The 15028-nt window shown below is 36.1% G+C and overlaps 2 protein-coding genes across 4 annotated transcripts; both read left to right on the top strand.

Annotated features, from left to right (window-relative positions):
• On the top strand, nucleotides 3158-6513 carry LOC109229001. Its single transcript, XM_019394293.1, has 3 exons — nucleotides 3158-3784; nucleotides 4316-4441; nucleotides 4706-6513. Exons 1-3 carry the CDS (start codon nucleotides 3386-3388, stop codon nucleotides 6197-6199), a joined length of 2019 nt encoding a protein of 672 aa, XP_019249838.1. The 5' UTR covers nucleotides 3158-3385; the 3' UTR covers nucleotides 6200-6513.
• On the top strand, nucleotides 8485-14912 carry LOC109229002 (ubiquitin thioesterase OTU1). 3 transcript variants are annotated; one of them, XM_019394296.1, is made up of 10 exons: nucleotides 8485-8628; nucleotides 8728-8806; nucleotides 8902-8981; nucleotides 9093-9138; nucleotides 9651-9759; nucleotides 10080-10171; nucleotides 10263-10325; nucleotides 11025-11086; nucleotides 14469-14544; nucleotides 14644-14912. In XM_019394296.1, exons 3-10 carry the CDS (start codon nucleotides 8917-8919, stop codon nucleotides 14698-14700), a joined length of 570 nt encoding a protein of 189 aa, XP_019249841.1. In that variant the 5' UTR covers nucleotides 8485-8628; nucleotides 8728-8806; nucleotides 8902-8916; the 3' UTR covers nucleotides 14701-14912. The 3 variants fall into 3 exon arrangements, with proteins under 3 accessions (XP_019249841.1, XP_019249839.1, XP_019249840.1); XM_019394294.1 differs by having other exon boundaries at nucleotides 8487-8628; nucleotides 10968-11086; XM_019394295.1 differs by having other exon boundaries at nucleotides 8487-8628; nucleotides 8746-8806; nucleotides 10968-11086.

A 15028-nucleotide genomic window follows, 5' to 3' on the forward strand; every position in this document is an offset into this window, starting at 1 on the left:
AACTAAACTAATAAGGTTGTAAACAATTATGATAAAAAGCTAAGGCAATGATTTCCCCTATTGATGGAATCCCTTCTGTTTATGCTCATACAAATTTACCAACACATCTCTATCAATCATGAAAGCTAATCTTACCGTAAATCTCTCCCGAGTAATCACAGTAATTTACTATTGCACTCTCCCGAGATACACTAGCTTGCTTTATTTAGCACAATTCAATCTAGATTGCACCCAAGACTTCGTTATTCCTAATCCCGCCTTTAAACCCGCAATTATAGATTCCTCTTATACTTTGGGAGTGGTGTTGTTCAACAATAACCTAAATATGCACTCTTTTCCAAGTTATGCACACTAAATAGGCACAACTAATTGAGGATCCTGTCAATTAACTACAACAAGCACAAAGTTGAACAAATAGAGATTGAAACTAGCAATTTGTATTCACATAAACAAGATGTTCATCCCCCAATAGGTTCCATCAAAGCCTTAGACAAAGGATTTAGCTACTCATGGCTATGGGAAAACAAACTAAGATAGAATTCATCATAACTAGCAATAAAAATCAAAGAAAAGAAGAACTATGTTTTTGGGTATTCTCTCACAATAGTTTTTCTTGCCAAGATACTCCAAAATTCAATACATGCCTCTCTTGGGCGAAGTCTCGTATTTAAACTAGGGTTTAGGTCTAAAAATCCCGTGTTTTACACTTTAGTCCCTGAAGTTTTCTGCTTCCGTCGCGGTTCTGCCGCGGTCACGGTCAAACCGCGGCCAAATGCCTTCTCTAAATCTCATTTTATCTGCAGCTCTCTTCCACCGCGGTGAAACCGCGGTCAACACAGCTCTCTGAATCTTCAGGCCTGTTTTGCGTGGTTTACTTGGGGAATTTCACAGTTGGCCTCTTTTTCTTTATTTTTGACTCCAAAAGTACTCCCTAGCCTTCCCTGGTCATATATCACCTGCAAATCATGAAAAGCACTAATAAGAGCATTTTGTTATCACTTTTATCATCAAAACTATACAAGAAGGTGGTTATTTAAGGCGTGATTATAGTTAAATTCACCTATTATCACCCAACAAATCAATCAGAAAATGATACACATTTAAAGCTCTTACCCGATGTGGTCCAGATTGTACATAACCTGAAAATTATGTAAAATGACACCAGATAGCTACTCTAAAAGGCTCGTATTTAGAAATTAGCCAGTGCGCTCTGAATTTCAACTTTTAGGTTCAATTTTCAGGACAAAAATTTCCTGAATTGTCATGAAGTTAAGAATTTTAGTTTAAAATTTCGAGACAAAATAAATACTGGCTAATCTCTAAAAAGCATCCCTGAAAATGGCTATATGTGCACTTGCCCCAAAACCTTTCACCCGTTAGCCCACCTTTTTAATTATTTTTTTTCTTTTCTTTGGCCATCTTCTCCCCGTGTCATGACTTTGCACCCTAATTTCTCTATTATTGTTATTCTCTTTCAATTCTCCTTCCAGCTTAAAAGTTGATGGCCACTATTTGGATGAAGAAGAAAAAATAATATGTAAAAGAATTAGTTTTTTGGAGTCATATGAAGATCACTAACTCCATTGGTTTAGAGAGAACCGTGTTTATTGTCATGCACTAAAGAAGTTCACTTGGTAGGTTGTTGGATCATTAACCTAGAAAGAAGGTGTTGGCATTGTCTCAGTCTTATCCTCGTTTCAAATATAATTAACCCCAGTGGTTGATTAAAAACTTGAAAAATAAGTCACCACTAAAGGTTGTTCAAAGCTTCTATGTCAGCAATTGGATTTTTTGATTTGTTAGTTGTTTGGATTTGGTATTGTCCCAATTGAGTGGGATCATCAAGAGGAGTTAAAAACTTAAGTTTGAAGTGATTTAGAGTAGATTTAAGGTAGATGTGAGTTAAATTTCAGAAGATGCTCAAGGAAGAAGAAGAAGAAGAAAAAAAAATTTGTGAAGCTCCATTGATTGAATTCATTTGTATAATAGTATATGTATTGCATATATAGTGTATAAACACCTCTTATACACTATTGCATGCAAGGTTGATATATTATGTACATGTGTTTTGTGAATTTCTTATATTCTTCTCATACAACTATATACATAATGTATCACGAACATTTTCACTATTGTGTTTATACATCTTTATACACTTTTATACAACAATATACTTATGTACCTCTTTGTATAATAGCATATAACATTGTATAAAAGTGTATAAGCATCTCTAACGAATTTCTTGTACGATTTATCACTTGAATGCTTGTTCAAACTAGTCCAAATGTCCATCAAATGACCTTCAAACTTTGTACAACATACTTAGATTATTTCTAATAAGTTCAAACAATACCCACTCCAAATTTCTCACAAAATCATATTCGAATTTAATAGGATTAGCATTGAAGAAGATGAGATTTTATGTTTCTCGCGTATGTTTTTGCGTTTTTTAGCTAGGATATGTATGTATAAACTTGAGGAAAAAGGAGAACGGAAACTCACGGATATTTCTCGCCCGAAGATATAGAGAATCAAAAAAACGAAAAACTTTTAGCTTATTAATATTTGACAACATATTTATAATTTTGTAACTGGACTGAAATACTTCAAGGTTCATTAAGCTATGGTTGCTAAACCGTGTGAGAATGTCATTAACACTTCAACTTAATAAAATAGGAAAAGAAAATTGCAGCGGCAAAGTCATTACGCGCTCCCGCTGGAGAGGGGCGTGGGACCATGCCTAACGGCAGCCTGGCACTCCTGTTAAACTATTTTTTAACTGCCTCCTTCCAGTTAAGAACAAAGCGACGCCGTTTTTGTCCAAAAATACTACATACAACTCTGTAATATAAGTTAACCTTTCACTGTGCGCTTTATGGCAATCCAAGATTTATTAATGACCATTATAAATTATGCTGGGATAAATATGAGTTTCTATCTTTAATTAGAGGTCATAAATTTGGACTTTGAAAATGAAAATATTCTAGTAAGAAGTACTTTTTCTTAAATGGATCTTAAGCTGCACGAATTTTAGACTAATGGAGACTTTAATGTGAGTATCTAATGCGATTACCAGATATAATGGAAGAAAAAAAGAAAGATTTATTGTTAATGAGAAACGTTGACCGTACAAATAATCTACTTATACGTAGTATTACATTACACACACACACACACTGCACTCTGCTTTTCTCTCTTCCTTCGCCTCAAAACCAAAAGAGATCACAGAACACCCACCCCCTCCTCAAACCTCACCACCCGGGCCCCCCATACTACCAGTCCCCTACCCCCCTCAACTCAAATACTCAACCCATCTATGTCACTAACTCCCAGAAAAGGCAATAAACCAAAAGAGCTGAGTAATGGCTAAATCTCTGCATCAAAGATGAAGGTCACTGCTAACAAAGCTGAGCTTCCAGCAATTACATCATCCAAACTAGTGAACCCTTTACCTGATTCAGATCTTTTACACAAACCCTTTTGCTCTCGTAAACCGCCTCGCCGGAAAACCAAGAACTCCGGCACCGGAGTGAGGTTAAAAAGAGATATTGCTGGTGGGAAAAAAAGCAGACCTGAGACCCCTTTACTTCGTTGGAAGTATAACGAGGATGTAAATGACAATGCTCCTTGTACCTGGGACGCCGACGAGTCCACGGTGGAGCTTGGTAGGAAATCTGGCCGGAAAGTTAAAACCTTGGTTTCTGCTAGGAAGTTAGCTGCTGGATTGTGGAGGCTGCAGTTGCCGGAAGTTGCCAATATCCCACCTCAAAAGTTAGCATTTCAGGTAGTTCATTTTCTTTAGGGTTTTTCTTTTCCTCTCTAGTTTTGGTCATTTGTATGTTAAATGTCAATTGAATTTGGAATTGAAATGATTCTAATCCTTTTTTAATAGAGCTGAATTGATATTATATAGAGGATTCATGTAGCTGACCTCAACTAGTTTGAGATCACTTGGTTTACTTACTTGCTTTAATTACATTGACTTTGGCATTTCCTTAAAAAGATTAATTATGAATGCATGATTAGAAACTTTAGGATTGAAGTTTAAGTTTCATCTCTATAATCTATTTTAATCTTCCCAGTTGAGATTGTTTTCTGGTCCCTTTGGTATAATTGTGAGCAGCTTCACTTCTGCTTGCTTTGACTTTTTCATTTTCTTATGTTGGTAGTTTAATTTTGTTAGTCCCTGTGATTTTAGGACCATAACCGTCTCCAAGTTGGTACATTTATGACCTTAGAGCGAATGGTAACTTCGACTAGTGTTGTATTATTCCAGATCCTAAGTTAAGCAACTTTTCTCAACTTTATTTTTCAGGCTGGTCATGTTGATGTGCCCTTTTACGGCCATCATCATCACAGTGAACAGAATGATTCTCACATTAATGATACCGTGCAGAGTCCTCGATCTGTCTCCGGTCCAAGAAATGGTCTTTTTCACAAGGTATGTAGGTGCTTTCTCAATGTTTTCTTAACTATCTAAGCTCCTAAAGTTGGCGTAATAGCCCTAAACAATGTAATAGGCGCAGGAAAAGCGACTTCCCTTGTATTAGGGAAATCCTAGAGTTGTCGGAAGTTAATGAAAGTTTTTTTTTTTAGTATCAAAGACTCTTGGTATTTAGTTTATTCATGGTACTATTTTACCAATGCTGTTTCATGGTTTCCGTACTTGCTCGTCTAACAAAAGGGTTACCTCTATATTCTGTAGCTAGAACCGTCATTTCAATATTCAAACTCAGCTATGGAGGGGGCAACAAAGTGGGATCCAATTGGCTGGCAAATAGCTGAGGAAATAAAGGAGATTTACGGCCATCAGAAGGTTCCTGATAAACAGTCGAAGAATGCTGCAATGATTTCTAAGCTTGAAGGTGAATTAGAACAGGCTCGGTCCCGAATTTATCAACTTGAGATGGAGCGGCGGTCATCAAAAAAGAAACTCGAGCAGTTTCTGAGAAAACTTAGCGAAGAGAAGACAGCATGGCGAAGCCGAGAACACGAAAAAATTCGTGCAATTATCGATGATATGAAAGCTGACTTGTCAAGAGAGAGGAAAAACCGACAGAGGCTGGAAATAGTAAACTCCAAGTTAGTTAATGAGCTGGCTGATACCAAGTTATCAGCAAAGCGCTACTTGCAAGATTACGAAAAAGAAAGGAAAGGTAGAGAGTTGATAGAGGAAGTGTGTGAAGAATTAGCCAAGGAAATTGGAGAAGACAAGGCTGAAGTAGAGGCATTGAAGAGAGAATCTCAGACACTAAGAGAGGAAGTAGATGAAGAAAGAAAGATGTTGCAGATGGCTGAGGTTTGGCGTGAGGAACGGGTTCAGATGAAGCTAGTTGATGCTAAGGTGACACTAGAAGAGAAGTATTCCCAGATGAATAGACTAATTGCAGAGCTAGAGTCTTTTCTAAGTTCTAGAGGTATGAACCCTGACGAGGAAGTGATTAAAAGGGCTGAGCAGCTTCAACAGGCAGCTGCTTCAGTGGATATTCGTGATATCACGGAATTCACTTATGAACCTCCAAACCCAGATGATATTTTCTCTGTGTTTGAGGATGTTAATTTTATTGAAAATAATGACAGGGAGATTGAGCCATGTCCTGCATACAGTCCTGATGGTGGTGTATACAATAAAGACAACTTCCACAGACATTCTCACGCATATGTCAATCAAAGCGATGATTTAGAGGAAGAGGGAAGTGAATGGGAAACAGTGAGCCATCTCGATGAACAAGGTTCTAGTTATTCTCCTGAAGGAAGCATCTCTTCTACCAACAGGAAGTATAGCAATGTCTCAAGAGGTGATGGTACACCAATTACAGAGATAAGTGAAGTATGTTCAGGGCCAGGTCGGCAGCTTAAGAAGGTGTCATCTATATCTAGGCTTTGGAAATCGAATGGAGACAATTACAAAAAGATATCAGTAGAAGGAATGAATGGGAGACTATCAAATGGGAGGCTATCAAATTGTGCCGTTCTTTCTCCAGATCATGGTTCGAGTAAAAGTGGATTTAGCCCCTCAGACCTTGCTGGACAGTGGAGCTCACCCGACTCAACCAATCCACAAATAACACGAGGGATGAAAGGGTGCATTGAATGGCCGCGGAATTCTCACAAGCACAGTTTAAAATCAAAGCTGTTGGAGGCAAGAATGGAGAGCCAGAAGGTCCAGTTGCGCCATGTCTTGAAGCAGAAGATTTAGAGAGTACACGTTTTGAATGCCCAAATCGTCCGTCTCAGTTGGTATATCGATAAAACTATAACTTAAGTCCGCATTCTCCTGAGACTACAAGTTTTGCTTACTGAAACTTGTTGCATTGTCTTTGTATCAATCAGAAATGTTTTATTGGAGCTATGTAGTTGTTATCTTGTAATTTGGAAGGTGCATTATTGGCCACTGATTATGTCTTTATAATGTATTGTTTGGTGGCCAATTATACATCATCCACAGAAGTTTCAGTAAGAGGAAAGAAGAACTTAATTTGCATAATTAAATTCCTTTCCTTCCTTTGTTTCTGTCTGAAATAATTGTCCTTCTTTCTTTGCCTTCATTTATTAAAGTTGATTGTTGAAGAATGATCAAAAAGTTTGAAGAAGGAAAATAAAGTCATTGATAGAATCATGGAACCCCCCCCCCCCCCCCAACCCCCCAAGAGGAAATTGCTTCTAATTGATATTGACCACTAGGGGTGGCAAACGGTCGGGTCTGGTCGGATATGAGCGGGTCGAAAACGGGTAATTTAAAACCGGATAGATTATCTGACCCGTATTTGAGACGGATAAAAAACGGGTACCCGGCGGATAATATGGATATCCATATTATCCATGGCTTCTTGAATATGATCGCTTACGGGAGAATTCCTAGTCTCCCAAACTTGAACAACCCCCAATTTGAGGCTTTACAAATATAAAAGTTAAACACATTAATTATCCATTTGGTTAACAATTTTCTAAGTGGATAATATGGTTCTTATCCATATTCGGCCTGTTTTTAAAAAGTTTATCATCCAACCCATTTTTTAATGGATAATATGGGCGGATAACTATATTCGTTTAACCATTTCTCCACCTCTATTGACCATTCTTGTAATGAATTATATTGATATTTTTAAAAATCATGTACCATGTACGTGTATGTATATCTGTATTGTCCACATATATAAGCAATGTCTCAAAAGTTGACATATTAAGTCACATTCCAGCAAAGAACTAATCCTTTTGAGATCTCATGATACCATAAAGAAATCCATATATTAGGTATCGATAATGAACAAAATTACATGTAATAAATAAGCAGCAGATGTGCTAATTACCTATGTATTTCATTTTACTTTTTACCTCTTCTCTCCAATTAATTAGAATGTACGTACGTCCCTTTTATCATTTTTATCATGTCGTAGATTTTTTTTTTTCCGTTTATCACGTAATAATTTTGAGAAATTACAATGACTTTAGAGAGGTATCACTGCTTGTTTTATGGATTAATGAACAGCAATGGTAAATGCAAGAATAATATTTTGGAGGTATCAAACGTCAGAGGTAGCGCCAAGGAGAAAAAATGGGGAAAGTTTTGCACTTTTCTAAAACACAATGACTCAAATTGAACCATGGGCTAAGTTTTGTCTCTTTCAACTAGTCATTCCATCTTAAGTAAGAATAAAAATAAAAGGTCTAATATAATGGTTCCATCTCAATTCATAAGAAGGACCATTTGATGACCAAATAAAAGGAAAGAGCATTTTATTAAGATGTGAGTAAAAAGGGTATTTTCTAATGGCTCGTGTAATAAATAATAGAGAAGATATTTTTCCAAAGCTACATTACATGTCAATATTATATCTGCACAGACAAATAGAACAGAACATCTTTTAATAGTCAGAGATATTATTATTAAAATAAACAGAGATTTATAGAACCCGATGCATTGGACCCGGCCGCGCCATTTGCCCAATTACCTGTTTTTGACCGTTATTCCTTTCTGGACCACCTTAACGTTACGTACACCGCGCTACAGGGATCAGGTATTTTTATTTTTACAAAATATTCCTATTTAATTTTTATAGTTAACGAGGGATTACAATAGCAAGCAAACACTACTCCTCCCTCTTATGGCTCATTACAATTTTTTAAATTTTATGTCAAATTTTTCTTAAAATTTATTTTCTATATAAAAGATCTAAAAATAAAATATACCAAATTTTGCAGGCATTATATTGAACCATTTTCTTCTAAAAAAACTTTATGTTAAAATTAAAAAATTACTATATTTTTTTAGACATCTCAGGTATAAACATAAATCTCTTATGTATAAAAGTAAATCTCTCCGTAAAACTAAAAATAAGTTTGCAAATACTCACACAACCATTTGAACCCCTAATGACTTGGCACGAAATTTTTTAAAAAGTTTAAAGTTAAATATATAACTATAGAGATGTATTTTCTTTTTATATGTTAAAATGACTTATTTATTTCTCTTATCCACAACACGATATTAAAACTTAAAAAATAGGAAGTAGTTGTGTTTTCTTCAGATTCGTAAATTGTCTTTTCATTTTCAGCTGTCGTCAAGTTAAAGCGATTCTCGGTTTACTGTAAACCAATAAAAGAAGAAGAGCAATTTCCTATTTTTCGGTCAGTGCATATATAGATCTGGAACTATCGTCTTTCTTCATTACCTGCGTATCCTTTCAATTTACGAATATTGATTTTTTTTTTTCCGTTATCTGACAGATCTTTCGTGTAATTTAGCTGATTTTTTTCGCCAAAAATTTCGGTTCCATTTCTCAAGACGCTGTTCATCCAGATAAAGGTTGTCTTTTTTAACCACTTTTGGTATTTAATTATTGCAGGTAATAGCCTATTATGTACAAATTCAGCAACTTGATTTTCTTTGTTTTTTTGTAGGTGCATAGTTTGTAGATGGAAGGTGCTATAGTTCGAAGGATTATTCCTTCAGATAACAGTTGTCTCTTCAATGCTGTTGGGTAAACTTTATTTCCATTTTACTTTCTGCTGATTTTCACCCTTTTTTTCTTCCATTGGAGTGGAGACAGGATGAATTTGAATCAATGTCTCGTTCTTCTTTGTTTATGCAGTTATGTGATGGACCATGACAGAAATAAAGCCCCTGAGCTTAGACAGGTTTCAATTTTGCCTTAAATTATCGATAAAAAGATGACTTTTTGTTATGGATCTTTGTTACTTATCAATCTCGAGAGGTGACCAAAGATCATTTTTAATTTCAAGGTCGTGCCTAGGGTAACAAATAACATAAGAAAAAGAGCCATGTAGTAAAAAGACATTCCTGAGGGTTGGGTATGAAATACATTTTTAGACATCAATAGTGGACATGAAATCTGGGTTTATAATAGTTTTGAAATAATTTGTTTGCCACAGGGTAAATTTATTCAGGAAGATCACTTGATGTCAAAACAACCAGCTTCCGATTTCCTGTTTATTAATTCTATGAGTGAAAAGTTACTTAAATCAGTTCTTTTATATATATATATATATATATATATATATATATATATATATAAAATAAAAGAAAGACTTGAATCAATAGGTTGATATGGTTTGAAGCCTGGTGTATTTCTTATAAGTAAAGCTAATCAGTCCTCATCCATGACTCTTTGCACATCTTAAATTTGAAGGTTATAGCTGCAACAGTAGCAAGTGACCCGACAAAATATTCTGATGCCTTTCTTGGGAAGCCCAACAAAGAGTACTGTGATTGGATTCTTAACCCAGAGAAATGGGGAGGTATGTCTATACTTGACGTCTGTTTTAAATTATCATATTCCTGGATTATCTCAACCTCTGAAGTCCTGTTGGGGTAAAACAATAAGTTCACTAGTCAATGCTCTCCTTTTTGGTCCCTCCACAGATAGTTTTACAGTAGAACTGGGTGATAAAATCTTGCAATTAGTTGTCTGTCTAGTTGCGATTATGTTTAGCTGGATGAACTCTAGTTTCTTGCTGCTAAGGAACATCCCTTTCATATTTAATCGTTGTAGTTCTTGTTATTTGTATTGTGTTTTCTCATTGACGTTTCTGACTTTTGAAACACTTATTTTCTTAAGGTGCCATAGAGCTTTCAATATTGACTGACTACTATGGACGAGAAATCGCAGCCTATGATATTCAAACCACACGCTGTGATCTGTATGGGCAGGTTAGCATTTAAGTAGTAGGATGTGTTCTACATGAGTAATTTTCAATTCCAAGTCCTCTTAACCACCTTTATATGGCTGATCCTTAAACAGGGAAAGAACTATCAGGAAAGAGTAATGCTGATTTATGATGGGCTCCATTATGATGCTTTGGCTGTATGGTGTTTCCTCTCTCATCTCTCTCTCTCTCTACACACACACACTCATGCACCTTCTGGATCTTTCTGTTATTATACTGGAAGAACCACACGGAGAGAAAAAAATATGTGAAAAGTTATAGATCCTGTAAATCGATGGACTGTGGGCAAAGTTAAGGTCCCAAGTTGGACTTTGTCTGGACTCTTATCAAATCAATGAATGAATTAAATGATCAGAATATGAGATAGGATTAGTGATCTGAATCCGATATAACAATTGTTGAAAAAGCACAGATAACTGATATACTGGGTTAGTCTGTTGGGTTTAACGTGCTTTGGGTCATTTTGGTTTAAATTTTATTGTTACTTTACTTTTGTTGGGTTATTCTGTTATATAGTAAGCATATTTGTAATGGGAGGAGCTCCTTATATCTTTGTTCTTAGGCTCGTTTTGTGCCCATCCCTAGTGCCATTCCTAATGAAATTTTGCATTTACCCATCATAAGAAATGTGAAATTATTAGCTGCCAGTTAGTAGAGTATGAGATCATCAAGCTAACATTTGTATGGAGATTTTGCTATCTTTTGACAAAGCTGCGAGGAGTTTGATTTCCTTTTTTTAAGTTTATACTATCCCACTTACCCCTTGTTTCAACCAATAGATGTCCCCTGCTGAAGGAGCTCCAGAGGAGTTTGATCAGACAATCTTTACTGTGCAGAGAGATGGGACTGTAGGACCAGCTGAGAGGCTTGCTCTTAATCTGGTTAAGGAGCAACAAAGGTAAGCATCAGAAAATTCCTTTGAAGCACCCTTATGTCTTGACACACATTCCTCAATAAACAAAGAAACCAGCAAGAATTAGAGTTGGGGAAGTTTTGTACAGCCAGATGATAATGGGCTCAGATTTGATACATCTACCTGGTTCCTTAAGTTTCTTTGTTAAAATGCTTTTCCGCGCTATTAGTATAGGAACTAGTCTTCTGTGGTTAGCGTGCTGGAGATCTCAACTTTCTTTACTTCAGATTGATTTGTTATTTTTCCTGGGAATAATGCTTTTATTCTCTTCTGGGTGCTGAACGAGTTTGTATCTGATCTAACTTTTGTTACAAAGCGATATTTTGCCTAATTATGTTAATTGGAAGCTAGCAAGGGAGTTAACCAAAAGTTGGAACTATGAATAAACACAAAGAGTCAGTTCTAGAATAAGTAGAAGTGAGACGGATTGTGGTGCCTAAATGCGGACAACTCATATTTTTTGGTTCAATCTTCCAAGAGAATGGCATGATTGGTGAAAATGACATAGAATTAAGATATGATGTTTGAAATTGAGGAGTACCACAAAAGTGTTATGCGATATGGAGAAACGTAATAAAATGACATGCAAGTTTTATTGAACAATTGTGAGACCAACATGTTATATGGGAGTGAATGTTGAGTCTGTATGGTCTAACATATCCTATACAATGTATGTAGTAGAAATTCAGATGTTAAGATTCGACAAGGCTAGAAATGATCTCATCATATAGAGTGCAAGTAGCACAAATAGAGGATATATAAAGAGAAAGCTGCTTGAGATAGTTTACTCAAGTGCTACATGAACCTCCATATGCACCGGTTGGTAGGTGCAACACTGTTGTGGTTGAAGGTGATAAAAGGAGACGAGGTAGACGTCACATCACAAAAGAGAAGTTGTCTAAGAAGACCGACAATATAGTGGAATCAAATCAGACTCGACTAGGAGTAGAATATAATGGAAGCAACGAATCCATATCGGCATCGCCGACTAATTGGGATTGAGGTATAGTTGTTGTTAGACTTACATTAGGTCTGGTATTTGTTTGGAGTAATGATAAGCGTACGATCTAGTGAACTCTAGTACTAGAAAACCCATCATTTGCCTTAAAAGATAATTATTTAGATTGGAATTGGAATGATACTCTGGTTCAAGCGGAATTGATACAAAATATTCATAAACCTAACACTAATTAGTTTGAGATTGAGGCATAGGTGATTGGTTTATATATATTGCTTAATCGATTTGGTGCTTTATACCTATTTCCAGACAGCTCCCAGTGAGAAGTCTTTTCTCTAGTTTTGATCCATCTCTATTTCTCTCTATATTTATGACGTTGAGTTTTTCATTTCCTTGTATTGTTTCTCATGCATCAAGCTCTTCTTTTTATCATCATAATTCTGAGTACCTCTTTTTGGTTGCTTCTCCTATTAAACATTATTTACCTGGATTGATTAGAAATTGTCGATTGCTGAATTATAATTAGGGGCAGATCGTACTCTTCCGCTTGCTTACAGGAAAGTTAAATGATAACGCAATTGACTACACTTACAGAAAGGGATTGATCTTCAAGCTTTTTAGTATACAATAGATAATGATGTGTGAAGCCAATTCTGGATGAAGCTGTTCAATCAGTGCCATTTAGGACATGGCTGTTGTTGCCTCTGGCTTTAAGCCATCAATGGGATTTGGAATCCTAGATATTTAAATATCCTTGGTTACAATCTTGTGATGTTTGATCTCCTTTTTCGGATACAAGAGCTCAATCAAGGATTTCTTTATTCAATTAGAAAACGACATATCAAGGGTTTAGCATTTTATACCCTCGACACTCCCCAGAAAATGATATCCACCCTCTGGGAGCATCTGTGCATCCTGCAGCTCTTTAGAATCTTGTCAGCTAATCGCAATAACTCCTTCACTAATCCTGGTGTATGTAGGCAATCTGCAGCACCGTATGGTAAATCCCAGTTTTTCTTTTACTTGTCTCTTCCCTCATTTTAAACACCCAGTACTCTTGAATTATCCAACTTAAATAAGTTTTGGCATAAGTAAACTCCAGAATCAATTTTGAACAACCATATCTAAGTTAAACCTGTCAAATTCATGCAGTGTTGGCAGCTACAATAATAGCTATATAGCATGGGAAATTTTACTTTGGCTTGTCCAGAAGGCTAAGGTGCCCAAAAGCTCAAGGAGCTATTGGTAAACAGTCTGTTCTGTGTTTAAATATTCTGTACTAAAAAGGCTGCTAGTAGCAGTGACTTCTCAACTGGCTGTGCATCATCTGTTCAGCCATAACAACAACAAACCCAGTGTAATCCCACAAAGTGGGGTCTGGGGAAAAAAAGGACGTCTGTTGAGCCATCTTATCGTTTATTCGAAGTCTATTCAATACCAGCTAACAGATCTGCAAGGTTGGAAATTGCATTTCAAGCCCACATTGTAGGGGTCGAATACAGTCTAGACATACAGATTTGGGTTGTGATTTTGCTTCCCTTATGTTGAATGCTTAAAATAAATAATTTAATGATAGTGTTCCCCTTTAATAGCTTAAGGCCATTCAATGACTATTTGACAGAAGTCATGAGTTCGAAGCTCTGTCTCATAAAGGAAAAAAAAGTTTCCACGTGTGGCCTAAGAATAAAGAATCAAGTCCAGGGCCATGCTTGCAGCGTGCGAGGAGACGCGTGTTTGAATAGAAGACTTCTCTTTCCAATAGTTTAAACTTTTAGGTTATGCTTTTCATACAATTCGATTCCTTTGTAGCACATTTACTAGTCCAAATATGAAGCTTCGAATAATAGACGAGATTCATCACTTGGAGAGCATTTGTTTGTTCTGAAGAACAACATACTACTTCTATGATAATTTTCCTTGTGGGTCAAATCTATCCATAGTTCTCTTTGCTGAGTTTGTGGTGTAGTTGCTCGCATGGACAACAATGATAAGATGTCCTAACATGATAAAACTTAAGGATCTCTCAATAGATATTGCGCAGTTATACACTCATGAATTTTGTTAGTTGGTGCGTTCTTGTCACTTAAAGTCCTCGTTCTTATGCTGCTTTGCGTTTATGGTTGGGTAAAATTGGTAAGATCTGAAGTTACAGAATTTTGAGAGGAATGGCATGATAAGAATTAGAGGATTTTTGGATAAGAGTTCCATAGATTATTTGCATTTTGAGGTTATTGACATGATAAGAATGTGGTTGTGAGGGCTTATTTTACTTTATACCTTGATTGTTTGTGTGTGTGTGTGTGTTCTAACTCTGAGCTGCTGTTCTTTTTTATCTGATCTTATTTTACTTCTTGGATATGAATAGAAACTACTTAAATCTACTAATCACTATGCTGTTGCACATTGCAGGAAGAGGAGCTACACTGATACAGCCAACTTCACGTTGCGTTGTGGAGTTTGCCAAATCGGGGTCGTGGGCCAAAAGGTTTGACCAGCGCAGCTTATATCGTGGCTTGCTTCTTGTTATTATTCTGCCTACTTTCTTAAACTTGTGTTTTTTGCTAAAATTGCATTTGATATACAGGAAGCTGTTGAGCATGCACAAGCAACTGGACATGTGAACTTCCAGGAGTTCAAATGAATGAAACCCAAAGGACAAGAAACCAAGCAAAATATATTGATTTCATTTCTTTATACAAGTGGAAACCAATTTCATGAAGGTGTCTGCATGACTAAAAAGTTCTTCAAATTTCATAGGAAAGTGTATGGTGTACTCAATAAATAAGTTATGATGATGTATTAGCTAAAGTATGAAAGCACCCTGTTTATTTTGATGATGCAGTTGTTGTGCAACAGAAAATTGTCTTGCATTTTAGACAGACAAACATTGAGTTCTTATAAAATTTCCAGTCTACATTCAGTAACAGAAGAGTTAAACATTGTAAAAGGAACGGGAAAATGCTAGCATA

This window comes from Nicotiana attenuata, chromosome 7 (genome assembly GCF_001879085.1).
Source record: "Nicotiana attenuata strain UT chromosome 7, NIATTr2, whole genome shotgun sequence".
NCBI lineage: Eukaryota > Viridiplantae > Streptophyta > Magnoliopsida > Solanales > Solanaceae > Nicotiana > Nicotiana attenuata.

Bases quoted from the DNA above. Each gene is read 5' to 3' on its own strand.
- LOC109229002 (XM_019394294.1), top strand. From the start codon at position 8,917: ATGGAAGGTGCTATAGTTCGAAGGATTATTCCTTCAGATAACAGTTGT. The intron at 8,982-9,092 runs GTAAACTTTATT...TTGTTTATGCAG, and splicing joins TGTCTCTTCAATGCTGTTGG to TTATGTGATGGACCATGACA. The intron at 10,172-10,262 runs GTTAGCATTTAA...ATCCTTAAACAG, and splicing joins GCTGTGATCTGTATGGGCAG to GGAAAGAACTATCAGGAAAG.
- LOC109229001 (XM_019394293.1), top strand. From the start codon at position 3,386: ATGAAGGTCACTGCTAACAAAGCTGAGCTTCCAGCAATTACATCATCC. The intron at 3,785-4,315 runs GTAGTTCATTTT...TTTATTTTTCAG, and splicing joins CTCAAAAGTTAGCATTTCAG to GCTGGTCATGTTGATGTGCC. The intron at 4,442-4,705 runs GTATGTAGGTGC...TATATTCTGTAG, and splicing joins GAAATGGTCTTTTTCACAAG to CTAGAACCGTCATTTCAATA.